Consider the following 27,268-nt stretch of genomic DNA (forward strand, 5'->3'; position numbering starts at 1 on the left):
TAATTCTAAAAGGTAATTCCAAAGGGTAATTTTAAAGGGTAATTCTAAAGGATAATTCTAAAAGGTAATTACAAAGGGTAATTTTAAAGGGTAATTCTAAAAGGTAATTACAAAGGGTAATTTTAAAGGGTAATTCTAAAAGATAATTCCAAAGGGTAATTTTAAAGGGTAATTCTAAAAGGTAATTACAAAGGGTAATTTTAAAGGGTAATTCTAAAAGGTAATTCTAAAAGATAATTCCAAAGGGTAATTCTAAAGGATAATTCTAAAAGGTAATTCTAAAGGATAATTCTAAAAGGTAATTCCAAAGGGTAATTTTAAAGGGTAATTCTAAAGGATAATTCTAAAAGGTAATTACAAAGGGTAATTTTAAAGGGTAATTCTAAAAGGTAATTCTAAAAGATAATTCCAAAGGGTAATTTTAAAGGATAATTCTAAAAGGTAATTACAAAGGGTAATTTTAAAGGGTAATTCTAAAAGATAATTCTAAAAGGTAATTACAAAGGGTAATTTTAAAAGGTAATTCTGAAGGGTTCTAAAGGGTAATTCTAAAGGGTTCGAAAGGGTAATTCTAAAAGGTAATTCTAAAGGGTAATTCTAAAGGGTTCTAAAGGGTAATTCTAGAGTGTTCTAAAGGGTAATTATAATGGGTTCCAAAGGGTAATTCTAGAGGGTTCTAAAGGGCAATTCTAGAGGGTTCTAAAGGGTAATTATAATGGGTTCCAAAGGGTAATTCTAGAGGGTTCTAAAGGGTAATTATAATGGGTTCTAAAGTGTAATTCTAGAAGGTTCTAAAGGGTAATTTTAATGGGTTCTAAAGGGTAGTTCTAGAGGGTAATTCTTGCGCGTTCTAAAGGGTAATTCTCATGTGTTCTAAAGAGTTATTCTAAAGGGTTTCGTTCGTTTCTAGGCTTTTCCCATTTCATATTAAAAATACCAAAATGAACCGCTTCCTTCGGACACGGGTGTGATTTTTTTTTCCGCCTTGGAGTTCTAGGAATGTGGTGGCTACAGGAAAATTGTGATTACATGGAGACCCCTTCCCGTAGTGTTTATTTCTCGGTAGCGAAAATGATCAAAAGTGTTCAGGGCTTCTTCAGTAACCCCAGAGTGATAATGATAATTATAATAGTGATAATTATAATAATAATGATGGTACATAATGATAATGTCTGTCTGTCTGTCTGGGCCATAACATTTTTACCATTTGAGCTTTTGTCATAAAATTTTCAACAAACCTTTTTGTTTGAGAATACCAGCAGCGACCCATGGAACATCCGCAAAATGTAAAATGTGACTTCAAGTCCTCAACTCTGTGACTTTTTTTTTCTTTTTTCTTGTATACAAGATCGAGGCTCGTGAAAGAGCGAACATTAATCACACAAAAAGACAAACCGACTTCAACCAAAGAAGAAAAAAAAGAGTTCATTTTCACTTATGGATGCTGTTTTAATCGGAAAACTAGAACGGCACTCGGTGGAGCGCATACCTCCGCCAGGTTGAACAGTTTATATTTTGTATCCACTGATTGGTCGGTTCTGGATCCAGACCTAAACCAAAATCGAATGGGCTTGTTCTTGTCAAGCACCCAACCTGTCCACCAAGTTTCGACCAAATCCGTCCATAATCTCAAAATCTTCATCACCAGCCCATTGTCTGTCTGTCTGTGAGTAAGATATCTCAAAAAGGTTACGGACAGATTGAGACAAAAATTTGTTGGACAGGTTGGGTGGTATGACAAGGACCAATTGATTAGATTTTGGTGAAGATTATATCCTGGACCGGGATACGAGAATTTTTTAATTATTTAAGTGAGTTTTCACCATTGAGAGATAGGACCAAAAACGATATATAACATGATATTTCAAAAAGTTGTGGATGGATTGTAAGAAAACTTGGTGGATTATTATTATTTTTTTGTATACTGAATCGAGGCTCGTGAAACTCATTTACTTCACAAACAAATCAACCAGACAAACAAAATATATAAAAAGAGGGAGCGGAAGACAAGAGAAGGGGAAGCACACAAACACTTGAGAGCACACAACATTTAAGAGCAGGGAGATGTGTGGGAGGGAGAGGGCTTGGGGTGAGGAGGCGTGTGAATGAGGGGGGGAGAGGGAGTGGGGGAGGGGGGAGGGAGGGGGGGGGTGGGAGAAGTATAAAACACAAGGACACCAAGGACTTAACAAGCCGATTCGATTCTGCTTCATTTCCGGATCCAGATCCAGACACCAGTGGCAAAAACAGAATCGAGCAAACAGTAATTGAGACCATCGCAATATTTACCCTGCGCTCGCGAAGCGAAAATCGGGGTTAAGCATTCAGGTACGTACGTGTGCCGTGTGCCGTACGTGTCTGCATTGAAAAAAAATCATGTTCTCGGCAAACGTTGGTCCGATTGACATGAAATTTTCACCATAGGAGCGCCTCCTCCTGTGGAATATTTTAATGATTATTATGACGTCATAGCTCACGTGGTACAGGCGCCATCTTGGAAAAACTTCGCACCTTTATATCTCTGAAACGACTCATTGAGACCTGGCTCATTGTCAACTACTCCCCATGGGAAATAAAGATATGTTAATGATGATGTCATTGGTGCCATAATTATGACGTCATAATTCGACAGGGAAAACGCTTTGTCTGATCAGTTTGAAATGTATTAAGCATGATCTATGCAACAATATTATATTGGAGAATATAAATTTATGATGTCATCACTCATGTGGTCTGGCAGCCATATTGGATCAAAGAAAAAAATGTTCAAAAACAGAAGAGTTGGCTCACAACAAGTTGACTGCGCAGGGTAAATATTCTATGAATACCATCTAGAATGTGGAAGGGGTAACATATAGAAACAAGATTCTAGTTTCTACATGTTGTAAATAAATGTGTGCAGCAAACTTTTCATGACAATTGAGTAAATTTTATCATCGAAATACACCTGAGTTTGTCTCCTCGCTGATAATGGAGGAACCAGTGATGTCATGTCTGGCAAAACTTGCACCACATTACTGGGAGGGATTGCTTTGTGTGTTTGCATAATGACCGGAAGTCTATTCGATTCCACATGTCAGAATGTACAGTGTTAACTGGAGAAAAGATGATTTAATTTATTTTTAGCCACGTCGCAGACGCTGCTCATAGAGTGCCCTCTGCTGTTGTTGTTACCTCTGCTTCTTCTTCTTCTTCTTGTTCTTGCAGAGAAGACAAAACCTCAAAGCTCCACCCATTCTGGGAACCATAGCTCCACCCATTTTGGGAGAGGCTTCATATAAACAAATATCCACCATTTTATTAACTCGCATAGCTTTGAGGCCTGTTTTGTAGGCCCGTGGTGTCTTCCTCTCTCACACAGTTTTCTTTCAAATCAAATTCGATATATCATTTCATTTTTCACAGTCGCTAACATAGTTTTAGACTCGGTTGAAAAAAAACGGGAAGAAAATCCGATGAAAGTTGCCCTTTATAGAACGAAATGAATTCTCAAAGGCCTGTAACTTCAAGTCCATTGAGATATATATATTTTTTAATCGCGGCATGCTCAGTCATACACCGCCCGAAATAACAGACGGGAAAATGCCGAGATATATTAAAAATTCGTCCATTTGATGACAATCGTCACGATGAAATATTTAATTTATACGTCGTCACAATAATGTGGAGAGAGGAGCATAGCTTCGTTCACGTGTCGCCACACACGGGAAATTGCCGAGATATATTTTTTTTAAATCGCGGCATGGTCAGTCATACACCGCCTGAAATAACAGACGGGAAAATGCCGAGATATATTAAAAATTCGTCGCCACACACGGGAAATTGCCGAGATATATTTTCACTTTGCACAAAAATAACATCAAGTAATCGAATCAATAGGAATGTCCTGTGCTTATAACATCGACGTTATAGGCACAGCTGCATCTAGGCATTGTGTAACATCGACGCGGCTTTTGTTTTAATTAAAACTTTTTGTACTTGTTAAGAAAACGAATACTGGAGATGACCATGCCTGTGGGATATGCTGTACCATGGTTGCAGGAACACCACACACCTGATGCCTCTCGCGTTCTGTGGAAGTGATAACAACACGACCTTGGCATATAATGTGGGAGATGATGTCCTCAATAATGGCTGCTTCGTCGATGCCCTCAATCTGGTGCCCCACGTATTCCTTCTCTTCATCACCTTCCCCATCCTATTCATCGGTAAGTACATGTGATAACCACTGGAATATAATGTTCTAGGACTACTACTACTACTACAACAACAACAACAACAACAACAACAGGCATTTTAAGGCCATTTTCCCTGCAAGAGCGGGGGTTAGCCTTGCGGTCCCCATGACAATCTTCTCCATCTTGCCCTATTTTGTGCATCTCTCGTTAACCCCCTTGCCCGCATTTCTTCTTTGACCACCTTTAGCCAGGTCTTTCTCGGTCTTCCCCGTCCTCTACTTCCTTCTACATTCATTTCCATCACTCTTCTCAACCAGTCACTTTCATCCTTCCTCAACACATGACCAAACCATCTCAACCTGTTCCTCTTCACAACATCAATCACAATCATGACAATCCGTCATCAATCTAGGACTACTACATGGGTTTATAAACTACCTTACCTGAAAGAAAGCCTTATTTTAGAATATCTTGCAACACATTTGTTGCCGAACTTTGAGTCAGATCAGATCAGACCTAATATGCGAAAGGTGACCATGTATGGGAGAGGACTGGAGATGTAACCTGATGCTTTGGCAACTATAGAGTTCATAGAACTCGATAACCCGTGCAGTATTATTATTTCAGGCAGCCTGTGGCTGTTTGTTGCATTATTTTTGGGGCGTGGCTTTGCCGCTGATGCGGTGCCCCCTATTACCGGTAAGCTGGTACCCATTTTGCCGACCTCGGAAGGATGACAGGCCGAGTCAACCCACCTGGTGTTACTTAACGGCCCGCAAGGGCTCAAACTCAAGACCCTAAGATCTTCAGGTAGCCATGCACCTGAAACTGTTAAGCCAAGAAGGTGATTTGTGTCATAAAGTCTGCAAGTATATTATCCAATTAAAATTAAGGTTTAAAACTGTTGTGAAAATCAATCAAGTCCACAACTTTGTCCCATAGGTAGGTTTAATAACAATCAGATCTCTGGCATCATCCTGTAAAATACAATCATGCAATATATATCAGGATCTTGGCATCATATAGGAAGGATCGATAATATTAGTCAATGCAAGCAAGCCTAGAATATGAGCGGGTACATACCATTCAAGTCTACATGTCATAGTATAATGTCGCAGGAGTGGCCCAGAGTCGCGGACGTCCGAGGTCTTATAGACGCCTCTCAGCGGTTTAAGTGAGCATCACACCTGGGTTCAACTTTGATACATTTTCACTACATTCTCCCCGCCGTTAGAACTACACTGCCGCTAGGCAGGAATCAAGCATGCGTCAGCATTAATTGATCGGTGATGTCAATCCATGTCAGTCGGTCCATCCGTAGCGGTCAGGGCGGCGAATTACCCTGCCAGCACGGGTCCGGAAACTACCGGGTACGACATCCCCAAGCCCGGAGTCCCCTGCATCGGAGTAGCCACTGGAGGCAGGTGTCGGAGGGGGCACCTCAGTGCCTTCAGGCAGGGGTGTATCTGGCGAAGGGAGGGACGGCAGATACTCCATAGGGGGAGCTTCGGGAGAGTCCATAGCCTCGTAGATCGGTTCGTCGATATCCCTATAAGGGTCGATGACCCCACAAGGGGTGAGATGGCGTACGGAGACAGTGGACTCACGTCCATCTGCCGTCATCACACGAGCATGCTCGGGATTAGCCTGGAGTACCTGCACCTTATCCACTAAGGGATCGTACTTGCTCGTGCGAACCGCACGTTTGAGATAGGCCGGCCCCGGCTCAGCGAGCCAACTGGGTAAAGATCGGATACTACCCGAGCTTCTAGGGTGGTGGAACAGTCTTTCGTGAGGAGTCTGGTTGGTGGCCGTACATAGTAGAGCCATGATCGAGTTCAACGCCGCAGGTAGCGACCAAGCCCATTTATCTAGGCCCCGGCCGAGGGTCCTGAGGCTTAGCATGACGGCCCTCCATATGATCCCATTGAAGCGTTCGACCTGCCCATTCGCCTGTGGTCGGTACTGAGTGGTGCAACTCGAAGCGACATTATTTTGGAGCAAGAAGCACCTCACTTCCTGGGACAGGAACACCGCTCCCCAATCTGTATGCACGTAGGTCGGATACCCAAACATAGAAAACAAATTCTGCAGGCACCGAATGACTGTGGCAGCCATCATATCTGCGCCTGTGTAAGCGAAAGGGGATCGCGAGTACTCATTAACGATAGTGAGCAGATAACGAGAGTTGCTCGACACCGGCAGCGGTCCTTTGAAATCCATCGCCAATCTCTCCCATGGTCTAGTAGCCCTGACCAGCGTCCCCATGGGAGGGTTGTAAAAATGCGGTTTGAGTTCCGCACATACAGCGCAGTCGCGGCAGACCCGGCGGATGCCCTCAACCGAGTACGGCAGATTACCACGACGCACAAAATGAGCGAAACGCGTCACCCCAGGATGACACATAGTGTCGTGCAAAGCGCCCAGACCCTCCAAAGTTATGAGACCCGCGCACGTAGCCGGCCTCAATAAGGCGTCGGCGACCAGGTTATCCTTCCCCGGGCGATATTTGATGGTGTAGCAGAAGTCGGCGAGTTCGATACGCCAGCGAGTGATTTTCTCATTCTTAATGCGTTGAGCATGTAACGTGTCGTACATAAACGCCACGCTTTGTTGGTCCGTGATGATTTGGAAGCATCACCCAAGCAAGTACGGACGCCATCGCCGAATCGACTCGACGATCGCGTACGTTTCCTTTTCAACAGACGAATACCCCCGCCCTGCGGAGGTGAGAGTCCACGAAAAGAAAGCCACAGGGCGCCACCCCTGGGAGAGAGTCCCCGCTATCGCATGATCCGAGGCATCACTTTCTAAGATGAAAGATTTGCTCTCGTCGATCGTCGCCACAGCAGCGCCAGCGATGTCGGACTTAACGCCCCTAAAGGCAGCCAAGGCGGCTGGGCTCAGGGGAAACGCGTCGCAGGCCACAAGTGGATGGAGTTTCGCGGAGAAATTTTGCACCCACTTAGAATAATGGCCGAACAGCCCGAGAGCACGCTTCAGCGAAGCTCGATCGCAGGGCGGAGCCATATCGAGCAAAGGACGCAGACGCTCCTTATCTGGAGCAACAGAGCCGTGGGTCACGGTGTACCCCAGAAGATCTATCGTGCGCATGGAGTAACGACACTTAGCCTCATTCATGGTTAGGCGATACCTCTGCACGACCTCGAGGAAGCGCTTCAGATTGGCATCATGATGCCCCTGGTCATGCCCACAAACCGTAAGATTGTCCAGATATACAAAGACATCTGTCAAGTCCTCCTTAGCAATGAGGTCGTCCATAGCCCTCTGAAAACAGGCGACCCTGTTCGTCACCCCAAAAGGTAGTCGGGTGAACTGGTATTATAACCGTTGACCTGATTCAAAAGCGGTATAGATGCGATCGGCCCCGGAGATGGGGATCTGATGATACGCACTACGCAGATCGAGAGTGCTATAGACTGAGTACTGGGCCACCTGTCGAACCAGTGCGTCCATCCCCGGTAGGGGGTAGGCATCCAGCTGTGTAAAGCGATTAATCGGCTGTGAATAGTCGATTACCATTCGTTTGCGATGCGCTTCACTTCGCACCACTAAGACCTGGGCCCGCCACGGCGACCGGCTAGGTTCTATGATACCTTCCTTTAAGAGCTGGGCTGTTTCTTCCGCAATGAATTGCGCGTCTGCTCGTGAGTAGCACCGTGATTTTACCGCTACAGGTGTGCAGTCCGTGGTCATGTTGGGGAACAGCGAAAGAGGCTCAATTTCCATACCTGCGAGTGCACACACAGCAAGCGTGTCAGTCCCACCAAATTCCATTTCCAAACGTCCACGTCGCTTAAGAAAATCATGTCCTAACAGAATATCAGCACATAAAGCAGGTAAGACCATGAGATGTACATCTGGAAACATGCGTCCCTTTATCACAAGCTTCAATCGACATTCCCCTTTTGTGCTGATCCTAAGCCCTTGGGAGGCCATAAAGATCCGTCGTGTTGTCCCAAGGACCAGCCATCCATGTTTACGCACCAGTCGATGATCAATAAAACTATCTGTGGACCCCGTATCGATTAAAGCCCGTGCAAAAATGCCTTCGATCATAAGTGGAATAATGGCCTGAGCAAGGCCGGGTGGACCGGCAGGTATTGAGCCATCCTAGCGAGATGATCGCGCCTCGCGTGTAGATCCAACGCCGGCTACAGTTTTCCGGCTGTTCGAGCAGCCTCCGGAGGGCGCTCGTGCCAAGCGCGTAGTTTACCGTGCCAAAGCAGGAGCTTGTAGTTTGTACGAGCAGCCAGCGGATGGCGCTCATGTCACGCGAGAAGGGCCGAAGCCAACTGTAGTTTCACGTGCTGAAGCAAGAGCTTGTAGTTCGTACGAGCAGCCTTCGGATGACACTAGAGTCACGCGATAAGTCTCAAAGCCATCATGAGACGTTCGGATACCAGTCAAGGACGGTCGCTCCGCGTTCGGTCATGTTAGCGCCACTTGTTTTGGTGGCCCGATGTATCTCACCAAGGTCGAGCGTGCAGCCAGGGGCCCACGAGGAGGAGCGCCGCTCATCAAAGCCGGGTGAGGCGCCCCGCTCTGTGCTCGGCCCTTTGGCTCGGCGATAAGCCCATTCAAGGTCGCGCGAGTTCGTGTGCCCCACGCAGCCTTTCGGCAAACTTTTGCAAAATGTCCTTTAGTCGAACACAAATGGCATATTGCTTCCCGAGCCGGACACGCAGACCTGGGATGTTGTCGATTCCCGCAGAAATAACACGTAGCGTTTCGTACAGGCTTTGGTCTAGCCGCCGCAGCTGCCGCCAAGCCGGAATCCGGGTCCTCCTCGGGAGCGGCCAGGGGTTCCGCTAGTGTGGTCGAGTCTGCTCCCGTATCCTCGGCGGTAGCTCTCTCCGGTCGTGCGTGTTGAGAAGTCCCCGCAATGACACGTGTGTGATCATAGGCGTTAGATTGCTCCCGGGCCTCAGCGTATACGTGTGCCAGCCGTAGAGCTTCCGTGAACGTCAGGTCCGCTGTTTCCAAAAGTCTTTGTCTGATGGTTGACGAGCTGATCCCAGAGACAAAAGAATCTCGGACAAGATCATCTTGGACTTGCTCATGAGTGCGTACCTCGGGAGTACTGTCTGCAAGTAGACGTCGCAGCTCTTGGGCGAAGTGATCTAGCGTCTCAGTGGGCTGTTGACTCCGCGTTGCGAGCAGATGCCTGGAATACACCACACTCCGTTTTTTAATGTAAATTCATTTTAGCTCTGTCACAGTGGCATTGTACGGCGTACACTGTTCGATGCCCCTGTAGACGTTATGGTGTACTTTAGTCTGCAGCACGTTCAGTTTCGTTTCATCAGTGACAACGGCATCCTGGGCTTTGAACTGATGATCCAGTGTCTTGAGCCAATGCGTCAGCTCCGAGCCCGAATCCACTGCTTGTGGGTCGGCGCCGAATATCGGTACCTGGATCATCTTGTGTCCCGCCATGTTCGCCTCTTGTCCTCGAGTGGACGGCAAGACTGATTGTTATTAAGTGTTGTGAAAATCAATCAAGTCCACAACTTTGTCCCACAGGTAGGTTTAATAACAATCAGATCTCTGGAATCCTCCTGTAAAATACAATCATGCAATATATATCAGGATCTTGGCATCATATAGGAAGGATCGATAATATTAGTCAATGCAAGCAAGCCTAGAATATGAGTGGGTACGTACCATTCAAGTCTCCATGTCATAGTATAATGTCGCAGGAGTGGCCCAGAGTCGCAGACGTCCGAGGTCTTATAGACGCCTCTCAGCGGTTTAAGTGAGCATCACACCTGGGTTCAACTTTGATACATTTTCACTACACCCTAAGATCTTCACTTTAGAATTACACTTTAGAATTACACTTTAGAACTACACTTTAGAACTACACTTCAGAACTACACTTTAGAACTACACTTTAGAACTACACTTTAGAACTACACTTTAGAACTACACTTTAGAATTACACTTTAGAACTACACTTTAGAACTACACTTTAGAATTACACTTTAGAATTACACTTTAGAACTACACTTTAGAATTACACTTTAGAATTACACTTTAGAATTACACTTTAGAATTACACTTTAGAACTACACTTTAGAATTACACTTTAGAATTACACTTTAGAATTACCCTTTAGAATTACACTTTAGAACTACACTTTAGAATTACACTTTAGAATTACACTTTAGAATTACACTTTAGAATTACACTTTAGAATTACACTTTAGAATTACACTTTAGAATTACACTTTAGAACTACACTTTAGAATTACACTTTAGAATTACACTTTAGAATTACACTTTAGAATTACACTTTAGAATTACACTTTAGAATTACACTTTAGAATTACACTTTAGAATTACACTTTAGAACTACACTTTAGAATTACACTTTAGAATTACCCTTTAGAATTACACTTTAGAACTACACTTTAGAATTACACTTTAGAACTACACTTTAGAACTACACTTCAGAATTACACTTCAGAATTACACTTTAGAATTACACTTTAGAATCACCCTTTAGAATTACCCTTTAGAACTACACTTTAGAATTACCCTTTAGAATTACACTTTAGAATTACACTTTAGAATTACCCTTTAGAATTACACTTTAGAACTACACTTTAGAATTACACTTTAGAATTACACTTTAGAATTACACTTTAGAATTACACTTTAGAATTACACTTTAGAATTACACTTTAGAATTACACTTTAGAATTACCCTTTAGAATTACACTTTAGAATTACACTTTAGAACTACACTTTAGAATTACACTTTAGAATTACACTTTAGAATTACACTTTAGAACTACACTTTAGAATTACACTTTAGAATTACCCTTTATAATTACACTTTAGAACTACACTTTAGAATTACACTTTAGAATTACCCTTTATAATTACACTTTAGAACTACACTTTAGAATTACACTTTAGAATTACACTTTAGAACTACACTTTAGAATTACACTTTAGAATTACACTTTAGAATTACCCTTTAGAATTACACTTTAGAACTACACTTTAGAATTACACTTTAGAAGTACACTTTAGAACTACACTTTAGAACTACACTTCAGAACTACACTTTAGAATTACCCTTTAGAATTACACTTTAGAACTACACTTCAGAACTACGCTTTAGAACTACACTTTAGAATTACACTTTAGAATGACACTTTAGAACTACACTTTAGAATTACCCTTTAGAATTACACTTTAGAATTACACTTTAGAATTACACTTTAGAATTACACTTTAGAATTACACTTTAGAATTACACTTTAGAACTACACTTTAGAATTACACTTTAGAATTACACTTTAGAACTACACTTTAGAACTACACTTTAGAACTACACTTTAGAATTACCCTTTAGAATTACACTTTAGAACTACACTTTAGAATTACACTTTAGAATTACCCTTTAGAATTACACTTTAGAATTACACTTTAGAACTACACTTTAGAACTACACTTTAGAATTACACTTTAGAATTACACTTTAGAATTACACCTTAGAATTACACTTTAGAATTACACTTTAGAATTACACTTTAGAATTGCACTTTAAAACTACACTTTAGAATTACACTTTAGAATTACACTTTAGAACTACACTTTAGAATTACACTTTAGAATTACACTTTAGAATTACACTTTAGAACTACACTTTAGAATTACACTTTAGAATTACACTTTAGAATTACACTTTAGAACTACACTTTAGAATTACCCTTTAGAACTACACTTTAGAATTACACTTTAGAACTACACTTTAGAATTACACTTTAGAACTACACTTTAGAATTACACTTTAGAACTACACTTTAGAATTACCCTTTAGAATTACACTTTAGAACTACACTTTAGAATTACACTTTAGAATTACACTTTAGAATTACCCTTTAGAATTACACTTTAGAATTACACTTTAGAATTACACTTTAGAATTACACTTTAGAATTACACTTTAGAATTACACTTTAGAATTACACTTTAGAATTACCCTTTAGAATTACACTTTAGAATTACACTTTAGAATTACCCTTTAGAATTACACTTTAGAATTACACTTTAGAATTACACTTTAGAACTACACTTTAGAATTACACTTTAGAACTACACTTTGGAATTACACTTTAGAATTACACTTTAGAATTACCCTTTAGAATTACACTTTAGAACTACACTTTAGAATTACACTTTAGAATTACACTTTAGAATTACACTTTAGAATTACACTTTAGAATTACCCTTTAGAATTACACTTCAGAATTACACTTTAGAATTACACTTTAGAATTACCCTTTAGAATTACACTTTAGAATTACACTTTAGAATTACACTTTAGAATTACACTTTAGAATTACACTTTAGAATTACACTTTAGAATTACACTTTAGAATTACCCTTTAGAATTACACTTTAGAATTACACTTTAGAATTACCCTTTAGAATTACACTTTAGAACTACACTTTAGAACTACACTTTAGAATTACCCTTTAGAACTACACTTTAGAATTACACTTTAGAACTACACTTTAGAATTACACTTTAGAACTACACTTTAGAATTACACTTTAGAACTACACTTTAGAATTACCCTTTAGAATTACACTTTAGAACTACACTTTAGAATTACACTTTAGAATTACACTTTAGAATTACCCTTTAGAATTACACTTTAGAATTACACTTTAGAATTACACTTTAGAATTACACTTTAGAATTACACTTTAGAATTACACTTTAGAATTACACTTTAGAATTACACTTTAGAATTACACTTTAGAATTACACTTTAGAATTACACTTTAGAATTACACTTTAGAATTACCCTTTAGAATTACACTTTAGAATTACACTTTAGAATTACCCTTTAGAATTACACTTTAGAATTACACTTTAGAATTACACTTTAGAACTACACTTTAGAATTACACTTTAGAACTACACTTTGGAATTACACTTTAGAATTACACTTTAGAATTACCCTTTAGAATTACACTTTAGAACTACACTTTAGAATTACACTTTAGAATTACACTTTAGAATTACACTTTAGAATTACACTTTAGAATTACCCTTTAGAATTACACTTTAGAATTACACTTTAGAATTACACTTTAGAATTACCCTTTAGAATTACACTTTAGAATTACACTTTAGAATTACACTTTAGAATTACACTTTAGAATTACACTTTAGAATTACACTTTAGAATTACACTTTAGAATTACCCTTTAGAATTACACTTTAGAATTACACTTTAGAATTACCCTTTAGAATTACACTTTAGAATTACACTTTAGAATTACCCTTTAGAACTACACTTTAGAATTACACTTTAGAACTACACTTTAGAATTACACTTTAGAATTACACTTTAGAATTACACTTTAGAATTACACTTTAGAATTACACTTTAGAATTACACTTTAGAATTACACTTTAGAATTACACTTTAGAATTACCCTTTAGAATTACACTTTAGAATTACACTTTAGAACTACACTTTAGAATTACACTTTAGAATTACACTTTAGAATTACACTTTAGAATTACACTTTAGAATTACACTTTAGAATTACACTTTAGAATTACACTTTAGAATTACACTTTAGAATTACACTTTAGAATTACACTTTAGAATTACCCTTTAGAATTACACTTTAGAATTACACTTTAGAATTACACTTTAGAATTACACTTTAGAATTACACTTTAGAATTACACTTTAGAATTACACTTTAGAATTACACTTTAGAATTACACTTTAGAATTACACTTTAGAATTACACTTTAGAATTACCCTTTAGAATTACCCTTTAGAATTACACTTTAGAATTACACTTTAGAATTACACTTTAGAATTACACTTTAGAATTACACTTTAGAACTACACTTTAGAATTACACTTTAGAATTACACTTTAGAATTACACTTTAGAATTACACTTTAGAATTACCCTTTAGAACTATGCTTTAGAATTACACTTTAGAACTACACTTTAGAATTACCCTTTAGAATTACACTTTAGAATTACACTTTAGAATTACACTTTAGAATTACACTTTAGAATTACACTTTAAAATTACCCTTTAGAATTACACTTTAGAACTACACTTTAGAATTACACTTTAGAATTACACTTTAGAATTACACTTCAGAACTACACTTTAGAATTACACTTTAGAATTACACTTTAGAATTACACTTTAGAATTACACTTTAGAATTACACTTTAGAATTACACTTTAGAATTACCCTTTAGAATTACACTTTAGAATTACACTTTAGAATTACACTTTAAAATTACCCTTTAGAATTACACTTCAGAACTACACTTTAGAATTACACTTTAGAATTACACTTTAGAATTACACTTTAGAATTACACTTTAGAATTACACTTTAGAATTACACTTTAGAATTACACTTTAGAATTACACTTTAGAATTACACTTTAGAACTACACTTTAGAATTACACTTTAGAATTACACTTTAGAATTACACTTCAGAACTACACTTTAGAATTACACTTTAGAATTACACTTTAGAATTACACTTTAGAATTACACTTTAGAATTACACTTTAGAATTACACTTTAGAATTACCCTTTAGAATTACACTTTAGAATTACACTTTAGAATTACACTTTAAAATTACCCTTTAGAATTACACTTCAGAACTACACTTTAGAATTACACTTTAGAATTACACTTTAGAATTACACTTTAGAATTACACTTTAGAATTACACTTTAGAATTACACTTTAGAATTACACTTTAGAATTACACTTTAGAATTACACTTTAAAATTACCCTTTAGAATTACACTTTAGAACTACACTTTAGAATTACACTTTAGAATTACACTTTAGAATTACACTTCAGAACTACACTTTAGAATTACACTTTAGAATTACACTTCAGAACTACACTTTAGAATTACACTTTAGAATTACACTTTAGAATTACACTTTAGAATTACACTTTAGAATTACACTTTAGAATTACACTTTAGAATTACACTTTAGAATTACACTTTAGAATTACACTTTAGAATTACACTTCAGAACTACACTTTAGAATTACACTTTAGAATTACACTTTAGAATTACACTTTAGAATTACACTTTAGAATTACACTTTAGAACTACACTTTAGAACTACACTTTAGAATTACACTTCAGAACTACACTTTAGAATTACACTTTAGAATTACACTTTAGAATTACACTTTAGAACTACACTTTAGAATTACACTTTAGAACTACACTTTAGAACTACACTTTAGAATTACACTTTAGAATTACACTTTAGAATTACACTTTAGAACTACACTTCAGAACTACACTTTAGAATTACACTTTAGAATTACACTTTAGAATTACACTTTAGAACTACACTTTAGGATTACACTTTAGAACTACACTTTAGAACTACACTTTAGAATTACACTTTAGAATTACACTTTAGAATTACCCTTTAGAATTACACTTTAGAACTACACTTTAGAATTACACTTTAGAATTACACTTTAGAATTACACTTTAAAATTACCCTTTAGAATTACACTTTAGAACTACACTTTAGAATTACACTTTAGAATTACACTTTAGAATTACACTTCAGAACTACACTTTAGAATTACACTTTAGAATTACACTTCAGAACTACACTTTAGAATTACACTTTAGAATTACACTTTAGAATTACACTTTAGAATTACACTTTAGAATTACACTTTAGAATTACACTTTAGAACTACACTTCAGAACTACACTTTAGAATTACACTTTAGAATTACACTTTAGAATTACACTTTAGAACTACACTTTAGGATTACACTTTAGAACTACACTTTAGAACTACACTTTAGAATTACACTTTAGAATTACACTTTAGAATTACCCTTTAGAATTACACTTTAGAATTACACTTTAGAATTACACTTTAGAATTACACTTTAGAATTACACTTTAAAATTACCCTTTAAAATTACACTTTAGAACTACACTTTAGAATTACACTTTAGAATTACACTTTAGAATTACACTTCAGAACTACACTTTAGAATTACACTTTAGAATTACACTTCAGAACTACACTTTAGAATTACACTTTAGAATTACACTTTAGAATTACACTTTAGAATTACACTTTAGAATTACACTTTAGAATTACACTTTAGAATTACACTTTAGAATTACACTTTAGAATTACACTTTAGAATTACACTTTAGAATTACACTTCAGAACTACACTTTAGAATTACACTTTAGAATTACACTTTAGAATTACACTTTAGAATTACACTTTAGAATTACACTTTAGAACTACACTTTAGAACTACACTTTAGAATTACACTTCAGAACTACACTTTAGAATTACACTTTAGAATTACACTTTAGAATTACACTTTAGAACTACACTTTAGAATTACACTTTAGAACTACACTTTAGAACTACACTTTAGAATTACACTTTAGAATTACACTTTAGAATTACACTTTAGAACTACACTTCAGAACTACACTTTAGAATTACACTTTAGAATTACACTTTAGAATTACACTTTAGAACTACACTTTAGGATTACACTTTAGAACTACACTTTAGAACTACACTTTAGAATTACACTTTAGAACTACACTTCAAAATTACCCTTTAGAATTACACTTTAGAACTACACTTTAGAATTACACTTTAGAATTACACTTTAGAATTACACTTTAGAATTACCCTTTAGAACTACACTTTAGAATTACACTTTAGAATTACACTTTAGAATTACACTTTAGAATTACACTTTAGAATTACACTTTAGAATTACACTTTAGAACTACACTTTAGAATTACACTTTAGAATTACACTTTAGAATTACCCTTTAGAACTACACTTTAGAATTACACTTTAGAATTACACTTTAGAACTACACTTTAGAATTACGCTTTAAAACTACACTTTAGAATTACACTTTAGAACTACACTTTAGAATTACACTTTAAAACTACACTTTAGAATTACACTTTAGAATTACACTTTAGAATTACACTTTAGAACTACACTTCACAATTACCCTTTAGAATTACACTTTAGAACTACACTTTAGAATTACACTTTAAAACTACACTTTAGAATTACACTTTAGAATTACACTTTAGAACTACACTTTAGAATTACACTTTAAAACTACACTTTAGAATTACACTTTAGAATTACACTTTAGAATTACACTTTAGAACTACACTTTAGAACTACACTTTAGAATTACACTTTAGAATTACACTTTAGAATTACACTTTAGAACTACACTTCAGAACTACACTTTAGAATTACCCTTTAGAATTACACTTTAGAACTACACTTTAGAATTACACTTTAAAACTACACTTTAGAATTACACTTTAGAATTACACTTTAGAATTACACTTTAGAACTACACTTTAGAACTACACTTTAGAACTACACTTTAGAACTGCACTTTAGAACTACACTTTAGAACTACACTTTAGAACTACACTTTAGAACTACACTTTAGAACTACACTTGAGAACTACACTTTCGAATTACACTTTAGAATTACACTTTAGAACTACACTTTAGAACTACACTTTAGAACTACACTTTAGAACTACACTTTAGAACTACACTTTCGAATTACACTTTAGAATTACACTTTCGAACTAGGGGGGGGGGGGGGAGGGGAGTGGGAGGCAGAGGGGGGGAGTGGGGGGAGGGGAGGGGGAGGGGGGAACGGCTAGCTTGGCAAGCGATAGCAGGCTTTTTACCTTTATTTTTACCTCAATGAGGGCTATATATATAGTCCGTGCTTGGAGCCTTCAAGTTCAACATAATGTTTTTTTATGAAAAATAATGCAGATGTATAACAATCCACCAATGCAAGTTCAGAAATGAATGCAGATCCTTTACTTTGCGATACAAACGCAATTCCCGCCATTTCCACTCACGATCGAGGGCCTCCACAGTGACCGCGCCTCTTCTTCCTCCTACAACTTCGTCTCACTTCTTTCACTCAAAATGCACGAAATTCTGCCGCATGAAATTATGTAGAGGCCTCGTCGGGGGGATATAAGGTAGATAAGGAAGGCGTTGTAACAGAAGAATCAAAATAAAAGTGGAAGAACATAAGGAAATGGGAGCTATTCTGGACCCACAGGCAAACCCGACAAACCATTGTAATACACCCCGAACGTCTAGCGCCGCCACAAACTACACCATGGAATTGCAGCTGGCGCGGTTTTTTAAAACCATTCATATTAAAATAAAACGTAGCCTAAAACCACCGGGATTTTATGCCGATTCCGAATCTGTGTCTAAAACTTTTCTCCGATGTATAGTTCTTGAGTTACAAGCGGACATCCAGACAGACACACACACAGACACTCCTCCTTTATATATATATATATATATATATATATATAATATATATATATATATATATATATATATATATATATATATATATATATATATATATATATATATATATATATTGTAGCGGTTACCGCTGGATGTACATAATCGCCTTGCACCGGCCAGAACACGGCCAGACGCGCCTCTCCCGGGCATGCCCGGACTCACTGTTCCCGGGCACGCCCGAACCTCCCGGGCACGCCCGGTCTCGTCTTTCCCGGGCATGCCCGCTCTCGCCTTTCCAGGGCTCGCCCAGAGCGTCCGGGCATGCCCGCTATCGCCTTTCCAGGGCTCGCCCAGAGCGTCCGGGCATGCCCGCTCTCACCTTTCCAGGGCACGCCCAGAGCGTCCGGGCATGCCCGCTATCGCCTTTCCAGGGCTCGCCCAGAGCGTCCGGGCATGCCCGCTATCGCCTTTCCAGTGCTCGCCCAGAGCGCCCGGGCACGCCCAGCCTCGACTTGCCAGGCCGCAGCCAAACACGCCCGGGCAGGTCCAGACTCGCCTTTCCAAGGCTCGCCCTTGATACCCGGGCATGCCCGGTATAGCTTTTGCCGGGCAAACTTCCCGACATAAATGTGTATATATATTGTTGCCCGAAAAACGGGCTTGTCAGAATACCTGAGCTGTTTTGTTTCAATAAAGCAACTCGGACGAATTCCGTCTTTGGTCGCGTCAATTCTTTCGACTCGCGTTGGAGCGCAGTTCCTTCATTGGTGACCTACCGACATGGATACGGCAGTGACGCTTAAACTGCCTACCTTCTGGGAGACTCACGCGGCTGTTTGGTTCGCCCAGGCGGACTCCCAGTTCGCCCTGCGAGGCATCACCGCGGACGACATCCGCTTCCACCATGTTGTGGCGGCTGCTCGGTTCCACCACCGCGGCCCGCGCCTTGAGCCTCCTCCAGGCTCCAGCACCCGCCGGCTGCTGACAAATACGACGCGCTGAAGACGCTCCTCCTCGGCGCTTTCGCCCTCTCACCGGCAGCACGCACACGGCGCCTGCTTGACCTGCCCGAGCTCGGCGACACGCGCCCGTCCGAGCGCATGGACTATATGCTCTCGTTGCTCGGCGAGCACTCTCCGGCATTCCTGTTCCGGGAGCTGTTCCTCCGTCAGCTGCCTAACCCGGTACGCCTCGCCCTGGCTGGCACGTTGATCACGGATTCCCGCGCCCTCGCCAGGGAAGCCGATAAGATCTCCTCGGCGGGCCAGCACATCGGCGCGGTTACCTGGAGCCCGCCGCCGTCCGAGACGACGCCCACGACGCCCGAGCGCCCTGCGCGGTTGGAGGCCGAACTGCCGGTGCAACTGGCGGCCGCCACGCCGCACCGCCCGCTTCCGACACGACGGCCGGGGCCTCCACCTGACCGGGCGTGGTGTTATTACCACGCCAGGTTCGGACACAAGGCTCGGACGTGCCGGCCCCCGTGCACTTTCGGCAGGTCGGGAAACGGCCGGGCCGGCGTTCATTCCCAGCCATGAGCGCCGGCCACTCGGGCTACTTGCTGTTTATTCGGGACAAAGCGTCTGGACGGCGTTTCCTGTGCGACACCGGCGCCCAACTGAGCGTCATACCTGCCTCCGAGCAGGACAGGCTGGACGCAGTTTGCGGCCCCTCTTTGGTCGCTGCTAATGGCTCGGCCATACGCACTTTCGGCCCACGCGTCGTCACCCTCTGCTTCGGCAGCCAGCGCTTTCAATGGACTTTTGTTACCGCCAGCGTCCCCGTGGCTTTGCTGGGCGCCGACTTCCTCTGCGCGCACGGGCTGCTGGTCGACGTCAAACGACGTCGCCTTGTCCACGCCGAAACCTTCAGCTCCCTGGCGTGCACAATGAGCAGCTCTGCGCCGACCGAACTGGCGTGCGCCCTCCCGGCAACGAACGAGTTCGCTCGCCTGCTCATGGAATTCCCGGCCCTCACGCGGCCGACGTTTTCGGCCGTCGCGGTGCGGCACGGGATCGAGCACCACATACCCACTACGGGCCCGCCGGTCTACGCCAGGGCCCGCCGCCTCGACCCAGCCAAGCTCGCCGTGGCAAAGGCCGAATTCGACGCGTTGGAGAACCTCGGCATCGTGCGGCGCTCCGATAGCGCGTGGGCCTCGCCACTGCACATCGTGCCAAAGCCAGGGGGGTGGATGGCGCCCGTGTGGGGACTACCGCCGTCTCAATGACGCTACCACCCCCGACAGGTACCCGATCCCGCATATTCAGGACTTTTCCGCCCGTTTGGCGGGACGGGTCATCTTTTCGAAAATTGACCTGATACGGGGCTACCACCAGGTACCTGTCCGGGCGGCCGACGTCCCGAAGACGGCCGTCATCACGCCGTTCGGCCTGTTCGAATTTTTGCGGATGCCGTTTGGCCTCAAGAACGCGGCCCAGGCGTTCCAGCGCTTGATGGACGGCGTGCTGCGCGACCTGCCGTATCTTTTCGTCTATCTGGACGACATCCTCGTCGCCAGCACGTCCCGCGCCGAGCACCTCCTCCACCTCCGAACACTGTTCGGTCGCCTCAGCGAGCACGGCTTAATTGTCAACCCGGTCAAATGCCACTTCGGCGCGACGACCGTTGACTTTTTGGGCCACTGCATCACCAAGACCGGGGCCGTGCCGCTGCCGGCCAAGGTCGAGGCCATCACCACGTTCCCGCATCCCCGTTCCATCAAGGCCCTCCAAGAGTTCCTCGGCATGGTGAATTTTTATCACCGATTCGTGCCCCGCGCTGCTCAGCTCATGCGGCCCCTTTACGAGGCCCTCCGGGGCAAGCCGGCCAAGCATGACATTGTTTGGTCCGCGGCCATGGACGCGGCCTTCGCCATTGCCAAACGGGCCCTCGCCGACGCAACGCTGCTGGCTCACCCGGTGCTCAACGCGCCCATCGCCCTCACTACGGACGCCTCCAACTACGCGGTGGGCGCCGTCCATGAGCAATGGGTGGACGGGGTTTGGCAGCCACTCGCTTTTTTCAGCCGACAACTCCGGCCGAACGAGTTAAACTACAGCACGTTCGACCGCGAGCTGCTCGGGCTATTCCTGGCCGTTCGCCATTTCCGACACCTCCTGGAGGGCCGCCCGTTCACGGCTTTCGTCGACCACAAGCCGTTGGTCTACGCAATGGCTAAGGTCACGGAGCCGTGGTCGGCCCGCCAGCAGCGCCACCTCTCCGCCGTGTCGGAGTTCACCACGGACATCCAGCACGTCGCCGGCAAAGACAACGCCGTGGCCGACTGCCTTTCGCGGGCCAGCGCGAACGCGGTCCACCTCGGCGTGGACTTCACGCTCATGGCGGCCGACCAGACCACCGACGCCTCGGTGCAGGCACTCCGCGTGGTGGACACGGGCCTCCGCCTGGCCGACATCCCCTTCGCGGGCACCGTCCTGCTCTGCGACGTCTCCTAGGGCCAGCCTCGCCCCATCGTGCCCGTTTCCTGGCAGCGCCGCATCTTCGCCTCCATCCACGGCCTTTCTCACCCGGGCCGGAAAGCTTCTCAGAAGCTGGTGTCGGCGCGTTTCGTCTGGCACGGCCTTCGACGAAACATCCGCGACTGGGCCAACGCCTGCACGGCCTGCCAGCGAGCCAAGGTCCACCGCCACACCCAGGCCCCGCTGGCACCTTTCGCCGTGCCTGAACGGCGTTTCGACCACGTCCACGTGGACCTGGTGGGTCCCCTGCCCCCCTCGCGGGGGTTCACCCACCTGCTCACCATGGTGGACAGGACCACCAGGTGGCCGGAGGCCGTGCCCCTCACCTCCACCACCACCGCCGACGTGGCGCAGGCGTTCATCGCCACCTGGGTTGCGCGCTTCGGCGCACCAGCGGACATCTCATCCGACCGCGGCCCACAGTTCACGTCTGAGCTTTGGGGCGCGGTCGCCCGTTCGTTGGGGGTCACGCTGCACCACACCACGGCCTACCACCCCCAAGCCAATGGGTTGTGCGAGCGGTTTCACCGCTCCATGAAGGCCGCACTCATGGCCGGCCTTCAGGACGACGGTTGGGCCGACCGGCTGCCGTGGGTCCTTTTGGGCCTTCGCACGGCCCCCAAGGAAGACCTCCAGGCGTCCGCCGCCGAGCTCGTCTACGGCCAGCCACTCCGCGTCCCGGGCGAATTCTTGCCTGACGCTACCAGTCCCTGGTCCGCCGCTTGCCAGCGCTCGGACCTCCAGGAGGCCGCCCGACGATTTGCCCCCGTGCCGACGTCCCGCCACGGTGGCCCCCAGTCCTACGTCCCCCCGGCGCTTCGCACAGCGGAGTACGTCTTTGTGCGTCATGACGCGCACCGGGGGCCACTCCGGCCGCCGTACGACGGGCCCTTCCGGGTCCTGCGACGGGGCGACAAGTCTTTCATCGTCGACTTCGGCGGCCGGCCGGACCGGATTTCTGTGGACCGCCTCAAACCGGCGCACATGGACGTCGACCGACCACCACGGTTGGCCCTTCCTCCGCGGCGAGGCCGCCCCCCGTCCACAGTTCCCCCCGCTCGACCACCCACCACCACGTCAGACCCCTCCCCATGACCCTCCAGGGGTCGCTTCGGCCGGGTCATCCGGACCCCCCTTAAATTGACCCTGCCGGTGCAGGTCGATTCTGGAGGGGCGTGTGTAGCGGTTACCGCTGGATGTACATAATCGCCTTGCACCGGCCAGAACACGGCCAGACGCGCCTCTCCCGGGCATGCCCGGACTCACTGTTCCCGGGCACGCCCGAACCTCCCGGGCACGCCCGGTCTCGTCTTTCCCGGGCATGCCCGCTCTCGCCTTTCCAGGGCTCGCCCAGAGCGTCCGGGCATGCCCGCTATCGCCTTTCCAGGGCTCGCCCAGAGCATCCGGGCATGCCCGCTATCGCCTTTCCAGGGCACGCCCAGAGCGTCCGGGCATGCCCGCTATCGCCTTTCCAGGGCTCGCCCAGAGCGTCCGGGCATGCCCGCTATCGCCTTTCCAGTGCTCGCCCAGAGCGCCCGGGCACGCCCAGCCTCGACTTGCCAGGCCGCAGCCAAACACGCCCGGGCAGGTCCAGACTCGCCTTTCCAAGGCTCGCCCTTGATACCCGGGCATGCCCGGTATAGCTTTTGCCGGGCATACTTGCCGACATAAATGTGTATATATATTGTTGCCCGAAAAACGGGCTTGTCAGAATACCTGAGCTGTTTTGTTTCAATAAAGCAACTCGGACGAATTCCGTCTTTGGTCGCGTCAATTCTTTCGACTCGCGTTGGAGCGCAGTTCCTTCAATATACATATATATACACACACACATTGGAAATTTAGTGCACCACCTCTTGGAGATCACTGGTGATATTTTGTTTTCTACTGATTTTTTAAAATTCAGTGCACTAAGTACTAGTATGTACAGGTTTAGCGCTTGGTGACAGGTTTGTCTTGTCGGTGTTTGAATAGGTTATGAGTGTATGTGTATGTGTGTGTGTGTCTTGGATGTCTGTGTGCAGGCTGGGGCAGCCAAAGTTCCAAAGTCCAGATACACCACAACACATGGCTGCACTTTCCAGGGCACAACCTGCGCTGGATTCTTACTTTTGCCCTGCTCTTTGTGCACGTTTGTGAGATTGCGGAGGGCATTCAATCTGATGGGTAAGAGCCGCGCTTCCTCCTTGTAGCCACGAGTGGAATGAGTGAATTGATGTGTTGTCTAGTTTGGCAATGCTGAAGCACTGCACAAACTTTATTGATCCAAGTCTCATCTGAATCTTCATCTGAATCATCTCTCATCTTTATTGGTCTCATGTGAGGTACACTGTGCAGTTTCCTCCATACGTTTGCAGACACACCTTGTGTTACCTCTTCAAGTTGCAATGACACGTTCCAATCATTTCACAAGGCACCTCAATCCAACACAGTTGTTGAAGCAGGGGTAAAATATCCAAACTCATTGGAAAAATACGGAGTTATGAATCAGAGAACCCTACTAAGGGCGGTTCCTTTCTCAAAGTAGCGACGTTTGATAGGATGAAGTCCAGCCAATCAGGTGACGAATGTATACATGTTGAGTCAAAGCAAAATAAAAGATGCCTTTTTAGGCCTATGGTTATGCTAATGATTCTTTGGCACGTTTTAAGTTCACTGAATAGGCAGAAGAGAAGAGAGAGGTTGAAAAGGATTTGAGCAGATGAGATGTGAGCTTTTCACTGGGCGACATATAGCATTTATATCAGGCCTAGCAGCCCACCTCTGATGAAGGCCTCGACTAGTGAGCCTGGGCCATTTAATTGAGTCATCAAGGTTTGCTGAGAAAGATCTGCTGGTGTGGCGGACACAAAAGCCCACTGGCGTGGTGACATCATTCCACGCACCAAGTGGGCGGTGGCCACGCCCGAGGGGTAGGCGTGGCCTCATGATATACCCCGGGCGACCAGCCCGGAGGAGTACAGTGTTACAGTGTAGTCTTACAATAAAGACGTTTATATGTTACCGCTTGTCCGCTTCCTCCTTGCTCACAAGCAGCGCGCGTAACGCCGCGCTTTACTGGTGACCCTCGACGTTGGATCTGCCGGAGCGATCCTTCCACACGCGACGCCATCGCCATGGCCGCCTTCGTCAAACTTCCGGAATTTTGGGAGGCTCAGGCCGAAGTCTGGTTCGTCCAGGCCGAAGCCCAATTTCAGCTTCGGCACCTCACCGGCGATGACACGCGCTACTGCCACGTCGTCGCCTCCCTCGGGCCCGGCACGGCCGCTCGAGTTGTGTCCGTCCTTCGCCACCCACCGGACGGCCACAAGTACGAGGCACTCAAGCGGCTACTCCTAGCCACGTTCAGCCTCACGGACGACGCACGGGCCGATCGCCTCCTGGATCTCCCCGAGCTCGGTGAGACGCGCCCGTCGGTCCGAATGGACCATATGCTGTCACTGTTGGGCGACGAAGCCCCCGGTTCGCTATTCCGGGCGCTTTTCCGTCGCCAACTTCCAGCGCAGGTTCGCCTCGCGTTGGCCGGGACCGGGCTAACGGAACCCCGAGCATTGGCGGCCGAGGCGGACAAGTACTTCGCCGCTTCGGACACGCGGGCGAGCGTTGGCGTGGCCGTCACGGCCTTCGACGCTGCTGTTCCACAGCATCATCTTCTACAGCACGCTGAGTTTCAGCAGCATGCTGATACGCACCTCGTGAACGCCGCCACGCCCCGCCCACCGCCGCGGCGAAAACCGCCACCGCGGGGAAACCCGTCGACTCCACCGGCCTGGCGGAGCCAGCCGCGCTCCTCCAGCTCCACCACCTGGTGCTGGTTCCACGCCAGGTTCGGCCACGAAGCTCGGCGGTGTCATCCGCCGTGCTCCTTCAACGGGTCGGGAAACGCCCGGGCCGGCGCTCAATTGTGGCGATGAGCGCCGGCCGTTCGAGCAGCCTGCTGTTCATAACGGACACCTTCTCCGGGCGCCGTTACCTGTGCGACACGGGAGCACAGGTGAGTGTCATTCCCGCCGGCACGTCAGACAAGCACGCCGCGGGTGGGGGCCCCGCGCTGCTTGCCGCGAACGGGACGCCCATCCGTACGTACGGAAAACGCTGCCTCTCTCTGCGGTTTGGAGGGCAGGTTTTCCGATGGACGTTCGTCACCGCCGACGTGCCCATGGCACTGCTTGGCGCGGACTTCCTGTGTGCTAATGGGCTCCTGGTCGACGTCAAGCACAGACGGCTTGTCCAGGCCGAGACGTTCAGCTCGCTCGCATGTGCGTTGCCCAGCTCAACGAGCGGCTTGCCAAGCGGCTTGCCGAACGATTCGGTTCCGGCCACGTTGGTCTGTACGCTTCCGGCAGCGGACGCATTCACCCGCCTCCTCGCCGGCTTCCCGGCCCTCACGCGGCCCACCTTCTCGGCGGGGGCCGTCAAGCACGGGGTGGCCCATCACATCCCCACCGTCGGGCCACCGGTCTACGCCCGGGCACGCCGCCTCGAGCCGACGAAGCTGGCGGTGGCAAAAGCGGAGTTCGCTACGCTGGAGCGACTCGGCATCGTTCGGCGCTCAGAGAGCGCTTGGGCGTCGCCGCTGCACATCGTGCCGAAGCCCGGCGGGGGATGGCGACCGTGCGGGGACTATCGCCGTCTCAATGACGCCACGACTCCCGACCGCTACCCCGTCCCCCACATTCAGGACTTTTCCGCCCGTTTGGCGGGCAGGTCCTTCTTCTCGAAGGTGGACCTCATACGCGGCTACCATCAGGTCCCCGTCAGGCCGGAGGACGTCCCGAAGACGGCGGTCATCACGCCATTCGGACTCTTCGAGTTCCTGCGCATGCCCTTCGGTCTGAAGAATGCGGCTCAGGCGTTCCAGCGACTGATGGACAGCGTCCTGCGCGACTTGGATTTTGTCTACGTCTACCTGGACGATATCCTCGTCGCCAGCGCGTCCCGCGAAGAGCACCTACGCCACCTCCGCACGCTCTTCGAACGCCTGGGCCAGCATGGCCTGATTGTGAACCCCGCAAAGTGCCGGTTCGGCGCCGCCACAATCGATTTTCTGGGGCACCGTGTCACCAGGCACGGAGCCGTCCCCCTGCCGGCCAAGGTGGAGGCGGTGAAGGGGTTTCCGCGCCCCCGCACGATCAGAGGGCTGCAGGAGTTCCTGGGCATGGTGAACTTTTACCATCGGTTCCTGCCCCGTATCGCCCAGC

The 27,268-nt window shown here is 45.5% G+C and overlaps 1 protein-coding gene across 1 annotated transcript in view; it reads left to right on the forward strand.

The window, feature by feature from the left end:
* The window catches only part of LOC137433081 (ATP-binding cassette sub-family C member 9), a 221,312-nt gene that overhangs the window by 50,174 nt on the left and 143,870 nt on the right, over nt 1-27,268 (forward strand). The window contains exons 2-3 of the mRNA XM_078782848.1: nt 4,042-4,208; nt 24,092-24,233. Of these exons, the coding sequence (XP_078638974.1) occupies nt 4,058-4,208; nt 24,092-24,233 (293 nt within the window). The 5' untranslated portion in view covers nt 4,042-4,057. The remainder of the gene's footprint in view (nt 1-4,041; nt 4,209-24,091; nt 24,234-27,268) is intronic.

The sequence above is a fragment of the Myxine glutinosa genome, chromosome 8, assembly GCF_964187855.1.
Source record: "Myxine glutinosa chromosome 8, kmMyxGlut1.1, whole genome shotgun sequence".
NCBI classification, from domain to species: domain Eukaryota; kingdom Metazoa; phylum Chordata; class Myxini; order Myxiniformes; family Myxinidae; genus Myxine; species Myxine glutinosa.